Raw genomic sequence first — 24,825 nt, 5'->3', positions numbered from 1 at the left:
AGTTATGCCCTGGGGGCGTATAAGGTTTTTATAGATAGCGTTGCTGTAGAAACTTCAAAAAGGGCTCATTCAATGAGAAATTGAAAGTGATAGTGCCCTTTCTAAAATTCAAAAGTGATTGGAGGGCAACTAACTCCCCTCTCACGCCCACCCTTTCCCCAAACATATCCAACCAAAATTTTTAGATGGGCATTTTGTTCAACGCAATTGAAAGTTCTGGAAATTAGGTCTTTGAGGATAACCCCCCCCCCCCTATAAGTCCTCAGGGTAAGGGTTGTAAGTATTGCCCTGGGGGCATATAAGGTTTTTTTTAGATAGGGTTGTTGTAAAAACTTCAAAAAGGGATCATTTGATTAGAAATTGAAAGGGCTAGTGCCCTTTTTCTAGAAAGTGATTGGAGGGCAATTAACCCCTCTCTCACGCCCACCATTTCCCCAAACACATCCAATCAGAATTTTTAGATAGCCATTTTTTTCAACGTAGTTGAAAGTTCTGGAAACTAGGTCTTTTAGGATGATGGGGGCATATTTTTTTCTGAAAAAATTCTTAAAAATTTTTTCATTTTTATAAGTTTAAGAAATCAAAATTAATTAAGATTTTAAGGAATAAATATCAGCATATGTATATTAAACTGACAATGCACATTTTTTTTTCAATAAATTCATTTGAATTTTTTCAGTAAAGTACAAATTATATTCTGGCTTTTAGAAAGCAGAGGGGTTTAGAAACCTACTTACATTAATTTCTGCTCGTTTAGAGTTTTACTCTGTTGTTTATTTTAATTTCTGTTTGTTTTGGGTTTCATTTATTTATTTATACTGATTTGTGGTAGTTGTACGCTTGGTGCATTATTTGATTCCATTTTGTTTATTTTTGGTTTAATGGAGTTCTTTACTTTTTTGAAAAACTTATTTTGTGGAAGCTTTTTTAATTAATCACTGAAAATAGCCATTCTGATCTCATTATGCTTCATGCACTGTAGTTGCCTAGAATCTTTTCGAACATTAAGAGTTGGCCAACACAACCTATTCCAGGTTGAAAGCCCATTTTGTTCAGACATGTGGTGGTTTTCCTGATTGAGCTGAAATGATTCAGAAGGACTACAGAAAACATATTGGCAGCAATATTTTTGAGCAATATTCCCGAGTACTTCTTGCATTAGGCTTTGCACCCTTTAAAAAAGAGCATGATCAAGGGTCTTGTGCGACCATAGCCAGAATTAGGGATGTGTGTTGCAACAACCCTGAACTAGGGTGATCAGCAAAAAATAGAATATGTCAAAAGACAGGCAAAAAAAGTTGTTGATGGATGCAAGAATCTTGACTATCTGTCTCGATTGAATATACTGAAGCTCCCAACACTTGTGCAGAGGCATCAAAGATGGGATGTCATAATGACTTATAAACTTTTGAATGCTGACTCATCCTGTCAAAATCTATTTCAGATTGATGAATCCTCCAGGACAAGGGGGCAAATTAAGAAGCTGTCCCAGAAGAGGCCAGATACCAGAGTCCGCAACCACTACTCCAATAGAGTGATTACCCATTGGAAAAATCTCCCTCATACTGCTGTCATTGCTAAGTCCGTAGACGCCTTTAAGATTCCTGATATCAAGAGTTGATCCATTAAAAAGGACAAGTACCCTTTTTAATGGATCAGTAAAAGATACCCAGTAAAACGGAAAAAGGGGAAGTACCTAACGATTTTAGAAAAACCTTAGTTAAGCCACTTTATAAGAAAGGTGATAAAAGCGAGTGTGGTAATTATCATGGCATTAGTCTGGTCTCTGTAGGTAGTAAATTACTAAATAATATGATGTTTTATACACTGAGAGATGCCGTAGACAAACTTTTAAGAGAAGAGCAGTACGGTTTTAGAAACGGTACAGGATGTGTCGACCAAATATTCACTCTTAGGCTAATAATTGAGAAGTGCCTGAGCTTTCAAACCCCTTTGGTCCTCAGTTTTATAGATTATGAGCAAGCGTTCGATTATGTTGATAGAAGGGCTTTAGTAAAGGTTTTATCCTTGTATGGTATACCAGACAAATACATTTTAGTGGTTAGTGCTATGTACGAGAATAACACTGCTGCGGTTAAGGTAGGAAATGAGGTTAGCAGCTGGTTTTGTATTAAATCAGGAGTTAAGCAGGGTTGTGTTCTATCCCCCTTTATATGGATTATTTTGATGGACTTTGTTTTAAGGAGCACAGGAAAGGCAATGGGAGACCACGGAATCAAGTGGGGAGGAAAAAGTCTCCTGGACATGGATTATGCTGACGATTTAAGCATCCTAGATGAAAGTGTGAGCAAAATGAATTAAGTTTTAGAGGTTTTGCGAGTTCAGGGTGCTAGAATTGGTTTGAAAATTAATGTTAGGAACACTAAGTCACTAAGGCTAGGAATAAGTGAAGATGAAAAGGTGACGTTGGGTGATTAAACTATTGATCAGTTGGGTAGCTTCACTTACCTCGGTAGTATTATTAGTAAAGATGGTGAGAGCAGCGAAGATGTTAAATGTTGAATAGCCATGGCTCAGGGTGTTGTTTCACAGTTAAAAAAAAAGTCTGGAAGAATAGAATCAGAATCATTTTAATGAAAACAGCTGTCATAGACACATTAAAAACATGCACTAAAAGGCGCTGATTTTTACATGAAAACTTTTTTACATGAAAACACTTCTCTACATTTCATTAAAAGCACTTGTAAAAAAAGGAACAAAGGAGTTACTAAGTCTGTTTGTGCGGCACGAGACGGGCATAAGTTTGCTTTTGCTTCTGGTATTTGCGCGGACAGGCATTTTAGGTGGTAATATTGTCCTATGTATAGGACTAGACAATAAAAACTGGCCAAAACGAATCATCAGCTGAAAACGGCGATTGCGAAGGCTTGGTATTTCAAGTGACTTCAGAGCGGAGCTGTAATCTACATATTTGTCGCAAAGAATGATCTTTACAGCTCGTTTCTGGATCCCCTCCAAATCATCACTTAAATAATCTATGTGATGAACTTGTGGGCCCCAGACGGGACACGCATATTCAAGGATGGGTCGAATAAAAGTGAGGTACGCTGTTTTCAGCTGATATATTGGAAAACCTAGGCGGCGCATCACCACTAGTGTCCGCATAGCATAATGTCCCTTCTTAACCAGCTCTTGTACATGAATAGAGAACGAACAGTCCACACTAAAGGTGACGCCCAAGATAGTCGCACACGAAGCAGAAGGGAACAAAGTCGCGGGGCAGGTAAAATCGCGTTTAAGTGGGTTGAACCTCAAAACCTTTGATTTATTCTCACTAATTTGAAGACTGTTCGCAGTACACTGTGATTTAAACTGATCGAAAAAATTTGGGCCGAACTGGGCTACAGCTTGCGAATCCTTTACGTGGTATTTAAGAAGCGCAGACAAATCATCGAAGAATTTAAAACGATCGTCAAAGTCAGAAACTACATAGTTGATAACAGCCAGGAAAAGAAGAGCTGCTAATTTGGTTCCTTGTGGGGCGCCACATGTAATTTCCACCCTTTCTGATTCAATATCATCAGGAAAAAGGGCGTACACTTTTTGATACCTGTGACGTGAGAAATCAACTACTAATTGGAGGATGTGCTTACGGGCACCCTTTGACTTGAGATTCTGGGCGGCAAGAGGGTGCTTAATCAAATCAAATGCCTTTCGGTAGTCTACCAGAAGTAAATCTACAAACGAGCTTCCAAACTCCAACCATTCAACTACTAGGTGATAAAGCCGTACTAAATAAACAGACGTGCTGCATCCCTTCAAGCAAACATACTGGAAGGGGTCAAGTGACGGTGAAATGTCCGTGAGAAGTTCACGATATATGAAAGATTATGCAACTTTAGCAAAGTTCGGTGTGATCGAAATAGGTCTTAACTGATCACATGTCTTAGGTCCTTTAACTTTGGGTATTACGCGAACATAGGCTCGCTTCCAAGCATCGGGAAAGGTTTGTTCACTAAAGCACTGATTGATGATCGATGCCAATGGTTTGATAAATAGGAAGGAAGATAAGTCTGCAAACCAAGATTAGAATATTAGAAGCTACAGTGATGACAGTGGTCAAATATGGCTCTGAAGCATGGACGCCCCGAAAAGCGGATGAAGATTTGCTAGATGTTTTCCAGAGAAATTGCTTAAGGATTGTTCTGGGTACCCGGCTGACTGACCATGTTTCAAATAATAGGCTATACGAAAAATGTGGTTCAATACCGCTCTGTAGGGCTATAATGAAAGAAAGGTTGAGGTGGCTAGGGCACGTTGTGCGGATGAAGGATGACAGACTGCCGAAGATTGTTCTTTTCGGCCAACCGTCTAGGGCTAAACAGCAAGCAGGTCGTCCCCGTCTGGGGTGGGAGGACGTCATAAGGAAAGATTTAAAGGAAATGGGAACTTCGTGGGCGGGTGTAAAAAGGGAGGCTTTGAATAGATTGGTGTGGAGGAGGAGCGTGCGTAGCTGTGTTGACCTCAGGCGGCTTTGTGCTGCGGTGAGTTGTTAGTAGTAGTAATAGTAGATCCATTAAACCATGGAAAACAGAGTGGGATGCAATTGAGTCAATTTCTCCCCATCACCACTAACCAGCAACTCTACAGGATTTTCTTTTCCTTATTTCGCTGTACAATGCAATTTAAGGTATTTAAGCCAAATGATGAATGAAACTTTTCTTAAACCACAATGGCCTGATATAACATAAAGAAAAAAAAAACGAGCAAAAATGGGGTTTTTAAAGGTCAAATGAAAATACTGACAAAACACAACAAAGTTAATATTTTGAGGGGACACACACCTCTCTTCTTCAGTGCAAAACGAAAAAAATTTATTCAATGAGAATACTACTACTAGGCTACTACTAACAACTAACCGCAGCACCAAGCCGCCTGGGGCCAACACAGCTACGCACGCTCCTACGCCACCCCAATCTATTCAAAGCCTCCCTTTTTAGACCCGCCCACGAAGTTCCCATTTCCTTTAAATCTTTCTTTATGACATCCTCCCACCCCAGACAGGGACGACCTGCTTTCCGTTTAGCCCTAGATAGTTGGCCGAAAAGAACAATCTTCGGCAATGGGTCATCCTTCATCCGCACAACGTGCCCTAACCACTTCAACCTTTCTTTCATTACAGCCCTAGAGAGCGGTATCTAACCAGATTTGTCGTATAGCCTATTGTTTGAAACACGGTCAGTCAGCCAGGCACCCAGAACAATCCTTAAGCAATTTCTCTGGAAAACATCTAGCAAATCTTCATCCGCTTTTCGGAGCGTCCATGCTTCAGAGTCATATTTGACCACTGTCATCACTGTAGCTTCTAATATTCTAATCTTGGTTAGCAGACTTATCTTTGTATTCTTCCAAACCTTTTTCAACTGTGAAAAAACACCCTGAGCCTTGGCTATTCTACTTTTAACATCTTCACTGCTCCCACAATCTTTACTAATAATACTACCAAGGTAAGTGAAGATATCCACTTGATCAATCTTCTCGTTACCCAACACCACCTCTTCATCTTCACTTATTCCTAGTCTTAGTGACTTAGTCTTCCTAACAGTAATTTTCAAACCAATTCTAGCACCCTGAACTCGAAAAACCTCTAAAAACTTCATTCCTTTTGCTCGCGCTTTCATCTAGGATGCTTAAATCATTAGCAAAATCCAAGTCTAGGGGACTTTTTCTTCCCCATTTGATTCCGTGGTCTCCCATTGCCTTTCCTTGCTCCTTAAAACAAAGCCCATCAAAATAATCCATATAAAGGGGGATAGAACACAACCCTGCTTAACTCCTGATTTAATACAAAACCAGCTGCTAACCTCATTTCCTACCTTAACCGCAGCAGTGTTATTTTCGTACATAGCACTAACCACTAAAATGTATTTGTCTGGTATACCATACAAGGATAAAACCTTTACTAAAGCCCTTCTATCAACATAATCGAACGCTTGCTTATAATCTATAACACTGAGGACCAAAGGTGTTTGAAAACTCAGGCACTTCTCAATTATTAGCCTAAGAGTGAAAATTTGGTCGACACATCCTCTACCGTTTCTAAAACCGTACTGCTCTTCACTTAAAACTTTGTCTACGGCATCTCTCAGTCTGAAAAGTATCATATTACTAAGTAACTTACTACCTACAGAGACCAGACTAATGCCTCGATAATTACCACACTCACTTTTATCACCTCTCTTATAAAGTGGCTTAATTCAGGTTTTCCTAAAATCGTTAGGTACTTCCCCTTTTTCAAAAATCATATTCATAATCTTCAATAACTTATTTCTAACCTCAGAGCCTTTCTCCTTTCTATTAAACATAAAGCTTTTTCACTAATATTCTTAGCTGCAGTTCTAGCTTTCTTCCCTAATACACCTTCAGCAACTTCACAAATTATTTTTCTAAAATTATTCCATCCACCTTCTACATTGTCGAATTTTCAACTCTCAGTTTATTATTCAACTGTTCCCGGAAAGTTTCTTTCAAATTCTGATCCTGGAGTCTACCAACGTCATAGCTTCCCGGGTGGTTGTTACCCTTCCTAAATTTCACTTTTAAATTAACCCTTGACACTACTAGATGGCAATCTTTACTTTTAACTTCAATAGCAGCACTCCTGTATGCCCTAGTATCTTGTATTCATCCTGCCAGTTTTCGGTTTACAATAACATAATCAATAAGGTTTGCTGTCGTACCATGACGTGGAAACCATGTTAACTTGTGAGCTATTTTACGACCGAATACCGCATTGGTTATAACTGGATTTTTATATCTACAAAATTGCAAAATTTTGTATTCATGAATATATTCTATTCATACGATAACTGCATTTAAACGAGAGGTCAATCTATCTCTAGTTCTGTAGACCTGGTCGTTAAAATTTCCGTGTAATAAATTCATGTTTCCACCAGAGAGCTTGTCTACTCTCTTACTTAAATGTAAGCGATATTCATTTGAGTCCCTAGTATCTCTGTCAGTTTCTACAGGGGTGTATACTACTATAACTGATACCCTGAACTTTCTAGTCATAAAATGAGCAATTAGTATTCTATTATTAATACCTTCCCAGCCTAAACAAGACTTAGCAGCTTCCTTATTCATAATGAGCCCTTCTCCTTGTCTATGTACCCCATCCTTCCTGGCTGAGTAAACAAATTATACATCACCTATTTCCAGACTTCCTAACCCAGGGATATGAGTTTCTGCAACTCCGAATAAGTCCAGTTAGAATCGTCTGATGTCGTCAGTCAAAATATTGGTATGACGGTTATTGTTTAATGTTGTAAAATTCCAAGTTGCAATTATCATGTTCTTTAAATCATTGAAATTATTTTGGCTTCAGGGAAAGCAATGGTCCTGGAAAACATTGTAAGAAGGGGATCACATATCTTCTCAAGTCTACACCAAAGTGTTTAAGCCGGCTTAGAACCGGACAGCAAGAAGTCCCTGGGACCTCCATGAATGGAGGCTTTGTGCAATCCTGGGCCCATCTTGGTCACAACATGTTTTTTAGCACTTAGCGATGCTCTTCTGTCAACAAGAGTCGAAATCCTGCACAGACAATCTCAAGCCTATTACCTCCAACTCATTATATATTCATGCCTACAAATATTATGCTACTACGGGGAGGCAACCCATAATAGATAAATTAGCTAGGAAGTGGTTTTTCAGCCCAAAGACGCCCATCAAAACATACCAAGCCCAGAAGAATTGTCCATTAGTTAGAATCCCGTGCGAATGCTGTGTCATTTACTAGGCTATAATTTCCTCGAGGGGCGCCACTCCTCAAGTGGGAATAGAGTTGACCGCAAGGTCCCCAGTCTTGCAGGTACCCCGAAAAGGTCAAGGCAGCATTTTGCAGAGGCAGTTGTCCATAGATCTGGATCTTACGCCCTGCCACAGTTGTCGGGTAGTATTGACATTTATATTGCTTGGTGAAGGAAAAAAAATCTTGTGGTGTTCGTTAGTGTCTGACGGTTCCATCTGTATTATTTTTGTTCACAACTTATTATTCATCCACGAGCAAGGACGGTTTTTAAGTATGTATCTTATAAGGCCCATCCGCCTTATATTCAAAGGAATATTTTTTCTATTTATTTTGGTAGTCGAATACTTATTTTGGGAATGTCAAAGAAAAAACCAACAAAATAAAACGCGGAAAGTTAATGTGAAAAAAACAACACAGCAACAAAAAACCAATGAAAAAACCGAAAATTACAAGATGAATAAAATTCAATAAAAGCCAAAAATTATAGGAATTAAAACCAAATACCTAACAACCATAAAAGTTCGTCATTCACCAATATCCGCGATTTGGAAAAAAATCCAAAAATTTGAACCGCCATTAACGGATACTAACGAATAACTGAGAAATAAAAGAAAAAAATGATTCACTCAAAACAAAACGAACCAGCAATTAAATGAGTTGAAGAACTATGTCATCTGATTTCTGATTTCAATAATTGCGTTGCTTGCAGACACTCTTTGAGACCTAAGGAGTTTTTGACATGTTTGATTATGGCATTGGGAAAGTGGTACAAGGTTTATATCTGGGACTACTAAAGTATCGGCTTCTCTTTTGAGAAAAACCGAAATACGACTCATTTATTCTTAAATCACCTGAATCCCTGTTCAAAGCTAGAACTAAATTTTGGTATCTGTAAATTTCAACAGCTTCTCTGTAGTGTTGGACAATAGGCTACCTTTGTCATGTAAAATTAGGCTAGCTGGATTAAATAAAATTGTATGGTCTGGGTTTTCAAAATATGCTCTGCAAGAGCAGAGTCAAAATTTTCTGTTTTTTCCGCTTTTTAAGTGTGTTATTAATTGAGGTAGAGTGCTGAGTTAATCTATCCGTAAGTCGTTGATCAATTCTTCCAATATACCAAAGACCACACGAGCAGGAAATCCTGTAGACACCAGAGTTTTCACCTATTGGGATAGGGTCTTTACCTTGATAAATTTAGGAACTGATAGTTTTTCCTGGTCTATAGTGAGTGTAAATATTATTTTTTCTTTGATTTTTTTGAAAAGTGGTCTGAAACCCCTTTAACATACAGGAGACCAAGATAAACTGAATTTTCCCTTTGATTTCCGTTTTCTGTGTCACTATCTGATAATCTCTTAATGCGTTTTGCAATTACAGAATATATTAAACTAATTGGATAACCATTCCCAAATAAAATATCTCTAAGGTGGTCAAGCTCTGAAACCAGGAAGCGTGATGAACAAACATGCAATCCTGTGTCAACTAGAGATGTGATAACTCTTCTTTTCACAGCAGTAGAATCATTAGAGGAATAATTTAAGTAATGGTCACTATGTGTGGGTTTTCTACTGACACCAAACTCGAAACATGAATCATTTTGGTGCACCAGAACATCTGAGAAAGGAAGACCCCTCTCTATCTCTGATTCTGGAGTAAATTTAAGTTTTGGATCCGAGGAGTTGAGCAAGTGTAGGTAAGACCCAAGAGACTCATCACCATGCTCCCACAAATAAAAATATCATCTTTAAAACGAACCCAAAATTCGGGTTTACAAAAACTTTGCAAAATAGCCCTTTCTTCAAGGTCTTCCATGAAGATATTAGCCTGTATTGGCGAAAGCAGGCGTCCATTGAAAGCCCATATTTCTGTATATAAAAATGCCTCTATAATGGAAGTAAAAGAAGTTCTGTTACAAAGGGTTGTAAGTGAAAGAAGTGTCTGATTCAAAAGTGTAGACTTTACTGATATTGATCAGTTAGAACTAAGTTTATGCTCCAAAATCAGTTTGGCCTTTTGAGGATCACAATTGGTATACATTGAATCTGCATCAAAACTGCCAATTCTTGTATTTCGGACAGTTATTTCTATAAAAAATATTTCCACATTCAATAAACAAATCTAATCCAAAAGTTTTTATAGTTTGTATTTTATGTGGATTTTCTCTGCAATTACATTTCCTGTTCCAAAAAAATAGTGCTGAATCTTTTGGCAACCATTTGAATTTGAGCTATCATGGAGTTCTACTTTCAATCACTAGCAATGACAACAACAAAGCTATGTTTTTCACTGCAGAAAATGCTTTTACTTCAAAACAAGTTTCAATGGATTCAAAGCCAGTTCCATGGATAGTTTAATAAATTTTGTAATTGCAAAACGGATTTAAAGATTATCAGAAAGTGACAGAGAAAACGCAATTCAAAGGGAAAATTCAGTTTATCTTGGTCTCCTGTACATTAAAGGGGTTTCAGACCACTTTTCAAAAAATCTAAGAAAAAATCACATTTACACTTACTATAGACCAAGAAAAACTATCAGTTCCTATATTTATCAAGGTAAAGACCCTATCCCAATAGGTGAAAACTCTGGTGTCTACAGAATTCCTTGCTCGTGTGGTCTTTGGTGTATTGGAAGAATTGATCAGCAACTTACAGATAGATTAACTCATCACTCTACCTCAATTAATAACACACTTAAAAAGCAAAAAAAAAACAGAAAATTTTAGCTCTGCACTTACAGAGCATATTTTTGAAAACCCAGACCATATTACTTTATTTAATCAAGCTAGCTTAATTTTGCATGACAAAGGTATTGTCCAGCACTACAGAGAAACTGTTGTAATTTATAAATATCAACATTTAGGTCTAGCTTTGAACGGGGATTCAGGTGATTTAAAAATAAATGAGCTGTATTTCGGTTTTCTCAAAAGAAAAGCCAATACTTTAGTATTGGCTTCAGATATGAACCTTGTACCACTTTCCCAATCACATTATCAGACACGTCAACAACCCCTTAGGTCTCGAAGAGTGTCTGCAAGCAACGCAATAATTAAAATCACTCAATCATATGATGTAGTTCTCCAGCTAATCCAATTGCTCGTTCGTTTTGTTTTGAGTGAATGAATGTTTTTCTTTTATTTCTCAGTTATTTCCTAGTATCTGTTGACAGCGGTTCAAATTTTTGGATATTTTACAAATTGCAGATATTGGTGAATGACTCACTTATATGGTTGTTAGGAATTTGGTTTTAATTCTTCTAATTTTTGGCTTTTATTGAATTTTATTCATCTTTTAAGTTTTTGGTTTTTCATCGTTTTGTTGCTTTTTGTTTCACATTGACTTTTCGCGTTTTATTTTGTTGGTTTTTTCTTCGGCACTCTCATTGAATATATTTTTTTGTTTCACGCTGAAGAAGAGAGGCAGTTGTCCCCTCGAAATATTTGCTTTGTTGTATTTTGTCAGTTTTTTCATTTTGCATTTAAAAACCCCAGTTTTGCTTGTTTTTTTCTTTCTTTATGTAATGAAAATTTTCAGTCACCTCAGAGAATCTTTTCGAGTACTTTTTGGATGTGCAATATCAGGCACCTCAAGCTTGATTTTGTAGAATTCTGCTGATATTGTGTAAATTCCTGCTCAATAGTTTTTCAATTTCCTTATTGCTGTAAAAATTTCTTCTTTTTTAAAAGGCTATAGTTTAACACTTCAAATTATTCTTTAGTGAGAGGTAGGGGTGCTGTAGGGGATATAGTGGGTAGTAGTGGATCAACTTAGGGATTGAATTTTCTGAAAGTGACGCTTCCATTGGTAGGATTGCTATATTTTCTTTGGAAGTAGCTCAACTACTGTTTCCTTATAAAATATTAGCCATTCAAATCCTCTAAAAACCATTTTTCAAAATATTTGACCCTGTAAATTTTTGTCATTTAAGTGACTGGAGGGAGCAAACAACTACCCCAAACTCCTCTTACCTTCTTTCTGGATAGATTCTGGAAGTTAACAGACTCACTGGAGATTCTTAGTGCAGTATTCAAAGACTACAAGGAACCAAAATGACATAACCCAAAGCATTATTGAGAGATCTTAAAAATAAAAGTACATGGGGTAATTTTGTACCCACCCAACTAGATAAGGGAAGACCTTCCATAGAATTTCAGAAGGATAGTCCCTGGATAAACTAAATTTTCATCAGTGATAAATCGACAAATTCAGGAGGAGCACTTAGATCCCACGAGTTGCAATCTTTCATGCTAATTTTTTAAGTATTTTAATTTAATAGCCATGTAATAACTTGAAACCAAGATTCAAATCATAAACATTTCCAAGGTTGTTGTTTTCAATGAATTTACAGGAAAATTTTAGACTTCTAGAGCATATGCAACTTTTCTTATGAGGGATATGTCAACAGAACCTCTATGGATTGTATATCAATAAAACAAATGTTGAACTCTGTAAGTTGTGGCAATGAGCCTGTATTATTAATTCAACTAATACTATGAATAGCCTACTAGTGAGTAAGTTTTAAGGTATTACAGTAAGTAAACTATTAGAAATATTAGAAATAATTTTCTTTGAAGTAAAAGCATTTTCTGCAATGAAAAACATAGCTTTGTCTTTGTCATTGCTAGGGATTGAAAAGTGAACTCCATGAGGGCTCAAATTCAAATGGTTCAGTCATTGCTAGGGATTGAAAAGTAAATTCCATGAGCGCTCAAATTCAAATGTTTCAATCATTGCTAGGGATTGGAAAGTAAACTCCAAGAGGGCTTAAATTTAAATGGTTCAGTAGCATTGGTTCAGTCATTGCTAGGGATTGAGAAGTAAACTGCATGAGGGCTCAAATTCAAATGGTTCAGTCATTGCTAGGGATTGAAAAGTAAACTCAATGAGGGCTGAAATTCAAACAGTTCAGTAGCAATAGCAAGTTCAGTGCTATTGTTTTGTAATGCCAAAATTTATTGCAAAGAAAATGGTAAATAAGGAACCATCCTCATTTCTGACCTACAAACAGACTGAACAAATCACTCAATGCCTTTTTTTGCTCTTTCTGAATACAAGAATTGCCTTTGCTGCAAATTCAATTCAAACCCAACCTTCTCAACCCTACCCAAATATATAGTTAATAATATATATTTCCTATGTGTGTATTGATTCTCACTTTTGTCACTATCAACTCAATTTATAGGCAAACCAACTCCAACAAGAATGATGCTGACAAAGGTATATAAACTTTACCTAACATAAGAGAAAAAAGTATCATCTTTGACGGTTTATAAAGATCTTAAAAAAGAATTTACAAAAAAAGCAATTATTATATTTGGAAAGAGCATAAAAAAAGGCATCAAGTACTTTGTTCACTATATTTGTAGGTCAGAAATATGGACTGCTCTATATTTAAAATGAAAACACACATAAAAAATAAACACTAAAAAATGCTTTGGATCAGAATTCCCAATTAAAGGTGGAATTATTTTTTATAAATAGGTGCCTTTTGAGAAAACTAGAAACTTTTGAAAAGTTAATTTATAAACTAATGATATGTTCTTAATCTCTTTTCAAAACCATTGCTAATGTTGATAACTTTTTTGTGTATTAACAGAAATAAGACATTGTGTGGCCTTTTTAACATCTCAAGATGCAATTTGCTCTCAAAGTGCTGTTGTTTTGTAATGCCAAAATTTATTGCAAAGAAAATGGTAAATAAGGAACCATCCTCATTTCTGACCTACAAACCGACTGAACAAATCACTCAATGCCTTTTTTTGCTCTTTCTGAATACAATAATTGCCTTTGCTGCAAATTCAATTCAAACCCAACCTTCTCAACCCTACCCAAATATATAGTTAATAATATATATTTCCTATGTGTGTATTGATTCTCAGTTTTTGTCACTGTCAACTCAATTTATAGGCAAACCAACTCCAACAAGAATGATGCTGACAAAGTTATATAAACTTTACCTAACATAAGAGAAAAAAGTATCATCTTTGATGGTTTATAAAGAGCTTAAAAAAGAATTTACAAAAAAAGCAATTATTATATTTGGAAAGAGCATAAAAAAAGGCATCAAGTACTTTGTTCACTATATTTGTAGGTCAGAAATATGGACTGCTCTATATTTAAAATGAAAACACACATAAAAAATAAACACTAAAAAATGCTTTGGATCAGAATTCCCAATTAAAGGTGGAATTATTTTTTTATAAATAGGTGCCTTTTGAGAAAACTAGAAACTTTTGAAAAGTTTATTTATAAGCTAATGATATGTTCTTAATCTCTTTTCAAAACCATTACTAATGTAGATAACTTTTTTGTGTATTAACAGAAATAAGACATTGTGTGGCCTTTTTAACATCTCAAGATGCAATTTGCTCTCAAAGTGATGATTGAATTTAAAAAGATCATAAGAAAGGCACTAAAATTCCAGTTTGGCTAAATTCACTATCTTGGAAAGGTGATAGGTTAGGAAAATGATGCTTTCAGTATAAATCCAGGGTCAAAAACATACTCTGGGAAGGTACTGCCAAGCCTCCATGTTAACCCTCTTTTGATTTCAAAATTTGCCTACTTGAGAGGTACCTCTTGAAATTTTACCTATTGAAATTTTGATAAAACAACATGTTACCTTAATTTTCAATTAGGCCTATTAATTTTTTTTTCTCTGGTTTTAGTCTTTAAAATGCAGTTCCTGTTATTTAAGTAGAATTTTAAGCCATAAGGTAAAAAACCAGTATGCAATTGAGGAAAATTATGTAAAACTCAAACCCTTACATCTTGTTACCAAATAGGAATTGAGGAAGAATTGTATATATCAATGAATTGCTAAAATATAAGCTATGCGTCCATATGATTATTATTAATTTATTTTAAAGATCAAACATTTGAAATTATTAATTTATTGACTTACCAGAAAGGACCTCTTTTTGGAAATACCAATTATCCAATTTTGATGTATATATTAGTCCCCAAAGCCGCACCACACCGACATGACGGCGGCGAATGTGTGATTTAGTATTGGCGGCAGCGCGCCGCCAGGCGCGCCAAAAATTTTTTGGTGGCCCGCCGCCGATTTTAGACCGGCGGCGCGCCGATTTTTCTGATTAAAAATAATAATAAAATTCCACTTCACCAAGCACGTTCAACCTCGATTTTAGTAATGATTTTTAAATGGTTGGCTAAAAACATACAAGAACAATATGACAAAACAGGAATTTGTTGGGCCGTGCAGACAGTGTTTCTGTTCACCGTCAATCAGACCAAGTAGAATCCTCATTTTTAGCCACTAGACCCAGGGAAACCTATGTTGTGTATATGTTTAACATTGCATTGTTCCTATAAAATCCCGTGTTTAGTCATTTCCTTCTTGTTAATGATTTGGGCTAATGTGTGTATAACTTTCAAAGTTTGAAGTTCAAACATCTCCTGTTCATTAAATACATACATAAAGAAAGTGAAAAAAACAAATAACAACATCAAAAAAACATTGTATACAAATCAGATACCATGGCTTAACAACACCAACAATTTAAAATCAGCGGTTACATCACTTCAGTTACAATTGATGTAACAAAATTGAGTTTGTTCACTCTGCCTGGAGCCATTGATCTTTTTGTAGTCACAATCAGTCCTGTCGTGCTAAAAAGCCGTTTAGCTGGGGCACTTGTGGCCAGTACAGCCAGAACTTAACAAGCGTAAATTGCCACTCGCAGGATCTGATACTACTATTGGACCTTGAGGTCCCACAGAATGCTGCGAATGGGCTTCTTCTTTGTATCTGCTGAAATAAGTTGTTTTTATAAGGGAGAACAAACCTGCACCTTTACCATAGGGCTCCTGCACTCTACACTACAGGAGGAACTAAACTGCATCTTTACCCTCTTTTCTTATCAACATGGAATAACTTTACTGAAAAAATATAAATGGTTTTACTTTTATAACTTTAATAAATAAAATAATATTAACATTTTGATTACTAAATATCAGTATATGTTTATTAAACTGACAATGCACATTCTTTTATATTTTTTTCAGTAAAGTGCAAATTATGTTCTGGCATTGGGAAGGCATAGGGGTTTTGAGCCCAACTTATGTTAATTTCTGCTCGTTCTGAGTTTGACTCTGTTATTTATTTTAATTTCTGTTTGTTTTAGGTTTCATTTATTTATTGATGCTGATTTAAGGTAGTTTCACGCTTGGTAGATTATTTGATTTTATTTTTGCTCATTTTTGGTTTAATGGAGTTCTTTACTTTTCTTTGAAAAACTTATTTTGTGGAAATAGTTTTTTTTATTAATTTCTGTTTGTTTTATATTGACATAGCCTTTTCAGGGAAAAAGATAATAATACTTTAAATCTTTTTGTTTTTTTAAAGACTTAATAGTTTGGCCTGCTATTTGTATGCTGGAAAAAAAATTTCAGCAATTTTTAACAACATAGACCCTTTTAAAAATCTGGACACAAATAGTAGTGTTTAATTTAGTTACCTCCTCTAGTTGATCTGAAATGGAAAACTTGATAACATTTGCAAAAATTTTTTTTTTAATTTCTTTGATAGCTTGAATACACTTATGCCATTTTGTTTTGGTCAAATTTTAAGAGCAGAAGAAGCCCCAAAAGTTTGAACATAATACCCTCAGTTGTTCTTGGGAAACTGCTGAGATGCCTTATTGGGAATTAGCATTAACACAGTGCATTTTTTTTTAATCTGAAGGCAACATTTACTTTTTAAACATAAAGGCAAATGGGAGGGCGGGCATGGGTGGGGGATTAGTTTCCCTTCAATCACTTTTGACTATTAAAAAGGACATCAGCCCATTCTATTTTCAATTGAATGAGCCCTTTTTGAAGTTCCTATGACAACTCCTCTGATATGAAGTGCCCTGGCCAACAACAACAAAAAAAATGATACATTATACCCACATCAATCTCTACTATAAAAATGTCAAGCCTTTCAATCACTTTTGATTATTAAAAAGGGTACTAGGCTTTTCGATTTCCAATCAAATGATCCCTTTTTGAGTTTCTACAACAATGCTTTCCATAAACACCGTATATGCCCCCAGGGCATAAATAAAAACCCTTACCCTAAGGGCTGTGAGGGTGGTTGTCATCCTTTAAGACCTAATTTCCAGAACTTTCAATTACGTTAAAAAAAATGGCTATCTCAAAATTTTGATTGGATGTGTTTTGGGAAATGGTGGGCGTGGAAGGGGTGTTAGTTGCATTCCAATCATTTTCAACTATTAAAAAGGGCACAAGCCACTCTAATCTCTAATTGAATGAGCCCTTTTGGAGTTTCTACAACATTTTCTTTGATATGAAGTGCCCTTGTCTAAAGGAAAAAATAATAAATAATACATTGTGCCAACCTTGTTCTTATACACCCCCGGGGCAAAACTTAAAACCCTTACCCTAAGGGTTGTGGGGGAGTAACCTCCTCAAAAAACATATTTTCTCTCTGGAAATTGGTTACTCTGAACAAAATGGCTATCTTAAAATTTTGATTGGATGTGGTTGGGGAAATGGTGGGCATGGAAGGGGTAGCTGCCTTCCAATCACTTTTGACTATTAAAAGGGGCACTAGCTATTCCAATTTCCAATCAAATGAGCATTCTTCGAAGTTTCTACAACAACTCCTTTGATACAAATTGCCCTGTTATGGAAAAAAAAAATACTACATTGTGCCAACATTGTCTTTACTTAGGCAGCTCGATTCGCTGCCTATGATAACATCCTGAATTGCCTAATGCTCTTTTACCTACCTCTTTAAATCTGAAAAATCAGAAAGAAAAATGAACAGAATTTTAAAATGGAAGGTAGAATTCTTCTTCTAATTCACAGCAGGCGGGCTATTCAGTTGGTACTATTTAGCCCTCTTCTCTTTGCTTCACTCTGTGGGCTACAGAGCTACTGTCTTGGTTGTCTCTTATTTATTAGATATTGTCAGATATCTTTCAGTAGATCTTTTGACTCAAGGAGTTCGAATATAAGATGATAGATATCGATTTCTGTGCTCTGTGTGCAGGTATAGTTGGCTAGGCTCTTGGCTGATAGTGAGATTTTGTGGTGTTTAAAATATTTTAACAGTTTACAAAGCAAGGTATGTTGTGCAGACGTCAGCATATTACATTCAAATAGGCAATGGTCAAATGTTTCATTATTCATATTACAATGCCTGCAAAGAGGGGACAGGAGAATTGAACCACTTGAATTAGAAAGCTTATATGAAAATGCAAGAAAATTTATTCCATTTGTTCCAGAACGAATTCTATGATAAATTTTAGAAAGATAGTTATTGGGAAAGGGGGAAAGGATAGGATTATTCTTATTAAAATTAATATCTGATAGCCTCCATCTGTAAATATCTCTAATTGGGATTGGTCTCCCACTTGGCTGGTCAATATTTATAGCATTTTTTGCTATGTCACCAACCTGAAGATTACCACTTATGCCAGAGTGGCTAGGAATGTACTGAAAATAAGTTTTTATGCCACTTGAAGCAAGGCTATCAATAATACTGAGACAATGATAAGTGTCAATGTCCAACTTATATTGGGGTGCTGAAGCAAGCAACTCAAGGCTTGATAGGGAGTCGGAATAGACGATAACATTATTCAAAATCGCAATTAAAGGTTGGTTTCGATTCAGGTGTTCTAATGCCATGATTATGGCATTTAACTCAGCAGACATTATAGATAAATTATTAAATAATCTCTCTCCCATTGCAATTTTCAGGTGGGGAAGGAAAACACCACTTGCGACCTTCTCATTCACTTTTGACCCATCAACAAATATTTGGAAGTGATTTTTATAGGTTATTGTATTAAGTTCTGCAATTGTTTTCTGGACAAAAGCAATGGGGGTTAAATCTTTATTCCATTTTGAAAATTCAGTATTTATTATGGGAAATGACCAATTCCATGGAGGGGAATGGGGGAAAATAGGTACAATAGACTTTGCTGGTACAGGAAACTTCTTTTGAGTATTGGCATACTCATCTGCAATACCTCTATACATGGCTGGATTTCTTAACCAATTATGTAATGTGTGTGAGCTATTTCATTCAATTTTTGTAAGATGTTTTGTCAAGAGAAAGCTACGTCTCTACCTTATTGTTGTTAATCCACTCTCAATAAGCAGAAACTTGTTGCTTGTGGGTTTCCTAAGACAAAATATGAGAAGTATTATATCATTTTGTGTTGTTTCAATTTTTTGCATCTGGGTCTTTGCACATGCACCATAGACAATGAGCCCATAGTCAATATGGGGTCTTATATGTGATTTATAAAACTGGAGTAAGGTTTTCTCCTTACAATCCCAGGGTGTGGAAAGAAGTCTTTTTAGTATATTTGCTTTTCTATAACATTTTTTTATTCTGTTTGAAATGTGGAGGTGGAAATTAAGTTTTTGGTCAAGCATGAGACCTTGGTAATTAATATGATTATCTTCTGGAATAGTTGTTTTATTTAGTTAGTTTTGCATTAACATGGTTTCGCTTCCGGTGAAATTGGATTATTTTTGACTTGGTGGGTGCAATGGGTAAATCTGAATGTTGAGAGAATTTTTCCAACTGGAAAAGTGACTTTTGCAGATTTGACCGTGCTATCTGAAAGGTGTTGCCAGATGACCATAGCACCAGATCATCAGCATATTGTAGATTCGTGTGGGGTAGGTTCATGTCCCAGAGATATAGGACAAATAGGAGGCAACTGAGGACTGCTCCCTGAGGTAGGCCTTTGGATATTGTCTTTTGGGGTGAAGAGGCTGAACCAACACAAACAATGAAACTTCGCACTTCTATGAAGGATTTAATAAAAGATACTAGCTTAGGAGGTACTCCAAGGTTTGCAAGTTTATTTAAAAGGATTTGGTGGTTCACATTGTCATATGCCCCTTCAAAATCTAGGAAAGCTGCCACTAGGATATTATTTTTTGAGAAAGATTCATTTATTGCATTTGTTAGCAAAATGAAAGCATCTGCTGAGGAGTAGTATTTCCTGAATCCAGTTTGAGTGTGTGGGATCATGTTATTTTTCTCAACAAACCAGAGGAGTCTGTGATAAATAATTTTCTCCATTATTTTCCCCATCACAGGTGTAATCATTATGGGCCTATAAGACTCAGGGTTATCTTTTGGTTTATTTTTCTTTAGGATTGGTAGGAGGGACGAACATTTCCATATATTGGGGAAGCTAGAAGATGCCCAAGCGTGATTATAACAATTAAGCAGTTCTTGTTTGTATGAAGGTGTGAGATTCTTTATCCATGTAGGGTGTATATTGTCATAGCTGCTGCTAGTTTTGGTCCTAATATGATGTATTGCATTATTCAATTCCTGGATTGAAAATGGATTAGTTATGTACTCGGATCCTGGGCGCGGTTGGTACCTTCGGTTCATAGGAATGGTGGACAGTTTGCTTTGATTATTTGATGTTAGCTTATTAACAAAAAGAGTTGCAAATAGGTTAGCCTTTTCATTATCATTATCATAATGGGTATTATTATGTATAAGCTCATACAGGAGTGGATTGGGGGAAGTCTTTTTCCCACATACGTGGCTTATGACTTTATGCATAATTGGCTCATGCGTTTCTCTGGAGAGATTATTTGCAAAATTATTCCAGTATTTATATTTAGCATCTATTATAGTAATTTTTTTTAATATGTAGTAGGTGTTGGTTTTTTTATGAATTCTGTCCTAGCTGCCTTTTTTATCCTCCATTTATTTAGGCACTCATTTGTCCACCATGCTTTAGGAATTTGTTTAGGGAATGTTTTCTTAGGTGTTGTCCTGGGGATAGCATGATTAGCTGTATTTATTAGTAAAGATGTCAAGGCTTCAGCATGTGTGTCAACTGTTGTGTTAGAAATGCATGAACTTTGGGTGAAACTTGTAATTTCATCATTTAGCTTATTTTGGAACATAGACCAATTTGCTTTAGAGTTGATATATTTGGAGGTATGAGATAAAGTTTCAGCAGGTTCATTTAGGGAGCAAACTATAGCAAAGTGGTCTGTACATAGACTATCAATTTTATTTATGTAAATTTTGTTCAAAAAATTTAAAGACACAATTTGTAGGTCAATTGTGGAGAATTTGCCACTTTTGGGGTTGAAATATGTATTTAGGTTTGGAGGGGTAGCAACAGCTAATTCATTATTATTTGAAGTCATATGCTCAATAAATTTACCAGCTTTATTTGCTGGTTTATTCCCCCACAAAAGGCTTTGGGCATTGAAATCACCACAAATAATGATATTTTTTAACATATTAGAATTATTTATATAATTAAAGAAATCCTTGGCATCTGTAGTTTGGCCATTAGGGTTATAAAAGCTTATTATGTAGGTTTTTAAATTATTCAGCCAAACACTTATACCAATTACATCAACATCATTTTCAAAATCTGGAAAATTGCTGCCACAAAATTTTATATTATTATTAACTAATAAAGCTACACCGCCTCCTTTTCTCTCTGAAGATCTATCCTTTCTCAGGATAGTATATCCCAGAGACTTAATTTGTTGATTTTGGGTTAAATGAGTTTCCTGGAGGCAAGCAATATTAATGGAATGATTATTCATACATGATATTAGTTCATTTAGCTTATTTTCTGTGAGTGATCTTACATTCCACTGGATTATTGATAAATGTTGTGCTGTTGATTTATTCTTCATATGACTGTGTATCAATGTTCAGCTTTGTTAAAAGTAAAGCAAGATCTTTTTTTGCTTGAATGAGCATATCATCTGGGATGTGGATTTTTGCCAATTCTGCAATAATTTTTGTTTTCTGTAGTTGATGTACGTTCATGGCCTGAACTGCATTACAGTTTAGAATGAATAAGCATATATTTGGGGATTGCATTGTTGGTAGTGCATCCTGTTTGTTGGTCAAGGGATTGATTCCTGGTAGTGTTTCTGGTTTGTTTCTTTTTGGGAGGGGGGGGGGGGGGCCAGGCTGACCTCATCTCACCGGACAAGGGGGCTTGTTGGCTTGGTGATTCCTTCTGATCGGGATTTGCGCGAGGGGGCTTAGAAGATGGTGGTGGCGCTGGGGTGCGCGCTGCAGTGGGGGCATTTGACTTCGGGGTTTTAGTTGGTTTCATTACAGGCTTTATTTGGTATTGTTGGGCAGCATTTGCTTCCATTGCTGCAAAGGGATCTGGGATGGCCTTCTCTGTTGATATTTGGAGTGTTAGAGCTCTTTTCTTGTATGCAGGGCATAATGATTTATTTGTAGATTCATGTGGGCCTTTGCAATTGATGCATGTAGGCTGGGTGTTGTTGCAAGTTGTCAGCTCTTTAGGATGGAAAGATTTACAATTACTACACTCTTGGAGAATTTCATTGCATTTGTTTGTTGTGTGTCCCAGTTTGAAACACTTCTGACACTGGATAGGCTTAGGTTTGTATTCCTTGTGTGGTTTGATTTGCCCAAATAGGAATAATTTTTCTGGGATATCAATTTTATCCTTCAGTATGAATAAGAAGGATCTACTAGTTTTTAGGCCATTGGAGTTAGGTTTTCCAAGCTGGGTAACATCCTCAACTGGGATTGTGTTTCCAGCCCTATCTGAGATGCCTTCTTTTAACTCCTGAGTAGATATCTCTGGGGGAACATTATAAACTACTATTTTTGTTGGTGATTGTTTTGGGTTCCAATTAGATGCAATAATTGGGGTATTCAGAAGGGATTTTAGGTTAATTATTGTATCTGCTGATTTCTGATCTTCTACAGCTATTAGCAGAGATCCATCACGGTTAATGTTAAGAGAGAACATTGCTTTTAGCAATTTAAAAATTGCAACTCTTATTGCAGTGATCATTTTTATTTCAAAGGGGGCAGTTGGAGTAATTTTAAGGTAAATTGCTAGGTTTTTTGAGGCTGGATCTTGAGCAGGGAGAGGGGAAATGCTTTTAATTGGGGATATTTTTTTCTTTTTTTTACAGCTTCAAGAGAGGACCTCATGAAAACCATTATAATCACATAAAGTTACATTATGACCTACAGTTATCATTGTCCTATTCTCCGAATTAAAGTTATTATTAGAAATTTCAGAAAATGTGCTTGACCAGCCAGGATGGGTATCTTTTACTATGACACTTTCACTGGAATTTGAGTTGGGATCTGGGGAGACGTTTTTTTTTGGAGGACTTATAAAAATTTCCTATTGGAAAAAGCTTTAAACACAAAATAAAACAAAAACAAGAAGGGAAAATAGATGATATCAAACCGTCGGCACTATACTATGGGGAGGATAAACACCACAGTATAGCCCTGAGGATGACTTGAGCAGGATTGGTTTGGTACAACTGCTGATTAGAAGAGATAATAATCACAAGAAAATATATTTCGATTTTCTTATAAGGTTGCTGTTGTGAAGAAAATTTCTTCAAGATTTTTGTTTCAAGAAAAATTTCTTCTTCTTCTTTCTATGAACCAACATGGCAAGCCTAAGATGACAGTATTTATTTTTAAGAAACAGATTAGCTGGGATGACAGTTGAAGCCCGGAGGTTGATATCAATAACCAAAAAAGAGAGAAAAAATGGTGGCGTATTAGTGAGGCCACCACTGATAGAATCAGCAGTGGTGTCAGCTTGCTGATGCAAGCTTGGTGGCACGCCACCATTTTTTTTTAGTGGTGCACCACCAACTTTTTGGCACAGCTTTGGGGTTTAGTATATATACTTTCAGTGTTTCAGTTATATTCATATATTAACAGAGAGCTGATTGTCTTCTGAGTTTAAAAATGTAACTTTTATTGCTTGGCATTTATAAACTGTAACTCTATTGTAGCAAAATCTAAATATATTGCTATTTTAATTTTAATCACAAATATTAAATTTGATTTTTCTCATCAATTGCTTGTTAAAACAGAGACCACATTTTCAATTTACGATGACAAATTACTCCCACTAGGCTAGCTCTAGTCAGAGGCAATTACTACAGCAAACTCACATTGTGCTGTAGTAAAACAAATCTCTACTTTTCCAGAATGCCAAAGAAAAGTGGTCTTTCACAAAAAGAGGCATTTTACAATATCAGTAATTTTTGTTTATTTATTTAGGAAATGTAAATACAGATCTTTGAAACCTTGTAAATGGGGATTAAGTAAAGTTGTGAAGCTGAAAAAAGTTCTCTTGTACTTCATTTAAGCAGATCAGTTTTGTAAAGTTTCACTTTCATAGCACAAAGATTTTTCAAGGTCATAAAAGGTCACTACCCTCTAAAGGGAGAAGGAGTGGATGTAGATACTTCACAATACCTTCCTGGGGCATACTTTAGTCTGTAGAGCCATCTGTGAAAGTTTCATTTTCCTAATCTAACCCCTTTCCAAGAGAGTGAAAAGTAGTTAAACTAGAATTTTTCCAAAAATGCAGCACAAAATATATCAAGGTCATACCCTGGATTTATTTTGAAGGGGTTTTATTCAAAGATTTTTTTTTTGGGGGGGGGATACAAAAAAAAACTAAAAACATGCATACAAAATTTGTTTATATTCATTTTTACAAGTGTAGGGGAAATGCACAACTAATAAGACCATCACATGGTGGTGCGAATGAAAGAGGTATTCTAGTGATCACAAGCCTAGGGTAATAGGCCTAGGCTATATGAGAAAAGTGTTGATGAAGAGATTCATTAACCATGGCCTAGTGCAATTATTTTCTTATTAAGGCTCAGGTTTCCTTGTCAAAAGTGACCATAATGCCATATTACTATTGATACCTTTCAAAGTAACAAATCAGCTGTTTTCCAGCAAATGATTTTGTTGAAGAGCTAATCTGAAGTTCCATGTCTTTTCTATTTAAAATATTGTCTATTACAAAGCAATGTTGCCAATATACGAGCATAATAAAGCGGTGCCGGTCGGGCAAGGAGTCGTATTTTTGCGGTATCCCTCCAACCAAACCTGGGAAATATTTTCGGTGAATAATACACTGTAATTCACCCATATCGTTGATATTTAAAAAAAACTCATCTTTAATTTTATAATCAATTAATTTCTTCTAAATATCTTGTACTAAAGTTTACTTTTTTTTAAAGTGGCAGATT

At 35.8% G+C, this 24,825-nt stretch overlaps 1 protein-coding gene across 1 annotated transcript in view; it reads right to left on the bottom strand.

The window, feature by feature from the left end:
- LOC148941102 (S-formylglutathione hydrolase) overlaps positions 1-24,599 on the bottom strand; it is a 70,016-nt gene extending 45,417 nt beyond the window's left edge. The window contains exon 1 of the mRNA XM_089104648.1: positions 24,499-24,599. Within this exon, the coding sequence (XP_088960774.1) occupies positions 24,499-24,566 (68 nt within the window). The 5' untranslated portion in view covers positions 24,567-24,599. The remainder of the gene's footprint in view (positions 1-24,498) is intronic.
- Between the last annotated feature and the right edge of the window lie 226 nt (positions 24,600-24,825).

The sequence above is a fragment of the Artemia sp. Qi Xiang Cuo genome, chromosome 18 (genome assembly GCF_049724085.1).
Source record: "Artemia sp. Qi Xiang Cuo chromosome 18, ASM4972408v1, whole genome shotgun sequence".
Classification (NCBI taxonomy): Eukaryota; Metazoa; Arthropoda; class Branchiopoda; order Anostraca; family Artemiidae; genus Artemia; species Artemia sp. Qi Xiang Cuo.
The sequence above is the reverse complement of the archived record's forward strand: the minus strand, read 5'-3'. Positions and strand labels throughout refer to the sequence as shown.